The 2,756-nt window shown below is 55.9% G+C and overlaps 1 protein-coding gene across 1 annotated transcript; it reads left to right on the top strand.

Moving 5' to 3' along the window:
• Positions 1–55: 55 nt before the first annotated feature.
• LOC121966956 (mucin-2-like) lies at positions 56–2,460 on the top strand (the record flags this gene model as incomplete). The annotated part of the gene is made up of 3 exons (XM_042517021.1): positions 56–874; positions 1,117–2,086; positions 2,177–2,460. Coding segments are annotated over 3 exons (2,073 nt in total), but the record flags the coding sequence as incomplete, so codon positions are not given.
• Between the last annotated feature and the right edge of the window lie 296 nt (positions 2,461–2,756).

Here is a 2,756-nt window from a genome sequence, read left to right as displayed (position 1 = left end):
TCCTCTGACTGTTGTCCCTGCTTCTCCTCTGACTGTTGTCCCTGCACCTTCTCAGACTGCTGACGCTGCTCCTCCTCAGACTGTTGTCCCTGCACCTCCTCAGACTGTTGTCCCTGCTTCTCCTCAGACTGTGGTCCCTGCCCCTCCTCAGCCTATTGTCCCTGCACTTCTTCAGACTGTTGTCCCTGCTCCTCCTCAGACTGTTGTCCCTGCTCCTCCTCTGACTGTTGTCCCTGCCCCCCCTCAGACTGTTGCCCCTGCACCTCTTCAGAGTGTTGTCCCTGCACCTCTTCAGACTGTCGCCCCTGCTCCTCCTCAGAGTGTTGTCCCTACACCTCCTCAGCAGATCTGTACTGTTCCAATTCAGCTGGTACCTCAGACTCCTCCCCCCTCCTTGCCCCGCCCCCCACCCGCCCCCCCCACCCCCCCCGGTGTCCGCTCCTGTTCTCTTACCACAGTGACACCTTCTCCTGCTGCTCCTCCTCTCAGACTGAGCATCCCTCCTGCCACACCTGCTCCCTCTGACAGGTGCGTCTCCTCAATTCAAAACCTTGGTTTAGCCCCGCCCCCCTCCAGACCAACCAATCAGCAAACTGCTTCCTCCTCGTCGAGCCTACCAGCTCCTTCCCCCAGTGACCATAACTACACCTTTTTAAATCTCCACCCCTCCATGAAACTGACCCCTGAGTCCGCCCCCAAAAAGCCTCCCAAAGCCCTACCCAGAAGGAGGAAACGGGGGAGGGGGGAGGAGCAGCTGAGCCTGACGAGCAGCCAGGAGGACTCAGGTGTGAATGGGGCAGGTGCAGGTGTGAGCCAGGATGGAAAGAGGGTTCGAACCCCGTCCCAGAAGGCCAGAGCTTTACAGGAAGCTAAGGTAAGACCTGCCTCCATTTTTATAGACAGCTGTTTCTTTTGTTTGGTTGTCTGTTTGTTGATGTTTTTTTAAAACAAGTTTTGAATTCATGTTTTTTTTCTTTTTTTTAAATTTTTGGCTGTTTTTTTTTTTCATAAAAATTTTTTGAGAATTTTTCAGTCCGTCTCCTCTGAATCTGTCTCCTCCCCGTCTCTCGGTCTGTCTCCTCCTCTCAGTGCATCTCGTTGTGTTTTTGTTTCCAGGCTGAAGCCAAAAAGAAGAAGAGCAGAACTTCTTTTTCTCCTTGTAAGAAGCGCTCTCGTAGGTCAAAAGAAGAGGTGGTGGGACAGAACCAGTCAGGGCTCCAGTTGCTCCCCGGTCAGTCCATGTTGGTCATGACTCCTGGTGGGCTGGTCCAGTTGGCCGCACCGACCACAGGACAGCAGCTGGTGGCAGTAGCTCCACCCAGGAATGTTTCAAATTGCCAGAAGGCCACGCCCCCTCGGCGACGCATCGCTGGCCACCTGCGATCCATCGCCCCTCAACCCACCGTCGCCGTCCCTGTGAGCCTTCCTGTTCTGAATCTGTCACTTCCCATACCCGCCCTGCCCACCTGCAAACCCCTCCCCCCAGCCTTCCTCCTGCAGCCTGTCTCAAACCCCGACTCCTCCCCCATGACCTCCTGCCTTCCCCAACCTCCCCCCAAACTCTTCCTGCCCTACAAGGGCACAGTCAGAGCAGACCCGACGGCGCCTCCTCCCCTTAGGAGGGAGGCGCTGCAGTTTGACCCCTCCCTCATGTTCCTGGAGTCCCCGAAAGCGGTGCGTGATTGGCTGAGTGGTTGTGGAGGCGTGGTGATACCTGGAGCAGGCGTGTCTCTCCCCTATCTGCCGCCGTTTGTCAGCAGTTTGAGAATGTTAAGTGCGCTGCTGCGAGCCAAAGACGCCCTGACCACCTCCGCCCTGCAGCTGCTGAGCCAAGGGTCTGCACCCCGACACCCGCCGCCAAAACCCAGACCTGATGGCACCCAGACCACCACACCCAGACCCGACTGCTCCACCCAGACCACCACACCCAGACCTGACTGCTCCACCCAGACCATCACACCCAGACCAGACTGCTCCACCCAGACCACCACGCCCAGAACTGGTCGAACCTCCCAGACCACATCCAGTCCGCCACTGGACTTGCCAGACTCCACCTCTGACCTCAGATCCACTCAGGACACACAAGGTAACACACCTGACTGTCCTTTGTGTGTTTGTACATGATAACCATCGTTTCTTCTTCTGTTGTTTTATTGACGTGTTTGTCCTCCTGCAGCTCCCTCTGTCAGCTCTGACCTGCTGCAGGAGGAGGAGGCGGAGCTTGTTGCGGTGACACGTCAGCTGGTGGTGGAACGTTTCTCAGATAACCCCGCCTACCAGCTGCTGAAGGCCCGTTTCCTGTCCTGCTTCACTGTCCCCGCCCTCCTGGCCACCTTGCAGCCAGTCAGAGAGAAGACTATTGCCCACCCAGCCAATGAGGAGGAGGAGGAGGAGGAGGAGGAGGAGGAGGTGATCAATCTGAACACGTCTAAAGACCGAGCACAACAGAGGAGAGCTGAGGTGAGTTAGGCTGCTGACAGAGACCCAGAGTTCACCTGGTCTACATCAGAGTTGACCTGACCCCATAAACTCAGTTTGATCAACTTAAACCCTGTAAGGTGTCGACGTGCATGAGTCCACTTGAATCGTCTTGAGTACAGTTCGTGAGTACTCAGGCAGCTTCATGTGTACGAGGGCGGGGCGATAAAACGATAATGATAGCAATCGCGATATAACTTTTCCTCAGTTGAAATGTGCACGCTCAGCTCAGATGTAATGTTTTGGGGGCCCGGGGCCACAAGCACATGAGCTTATTT

The sequence above is a fragment of the Plectropomus leopardus genome, unplaced genomic scaffold (genome assembly GCF_008729295.1).
Source record: "Plectropomus leopardus isolate mb unplaced genomic scaffold, YSFRI_Pleo_2.0 unplaced_scaffold26433, whole genome shotgun sequence".
In the NCBI taxonomy this organism is placed as follows: Eukaryota; Metazoa; Chordata; class Actinopteri; order Perciformes; family Serranidae; genus Plectropomus; species Plectropomus leopardus.
Note: the sequence above shows the minus strand (reverse complement) of the source record. Positions and strands in the feature narration are given on the sequence as shown.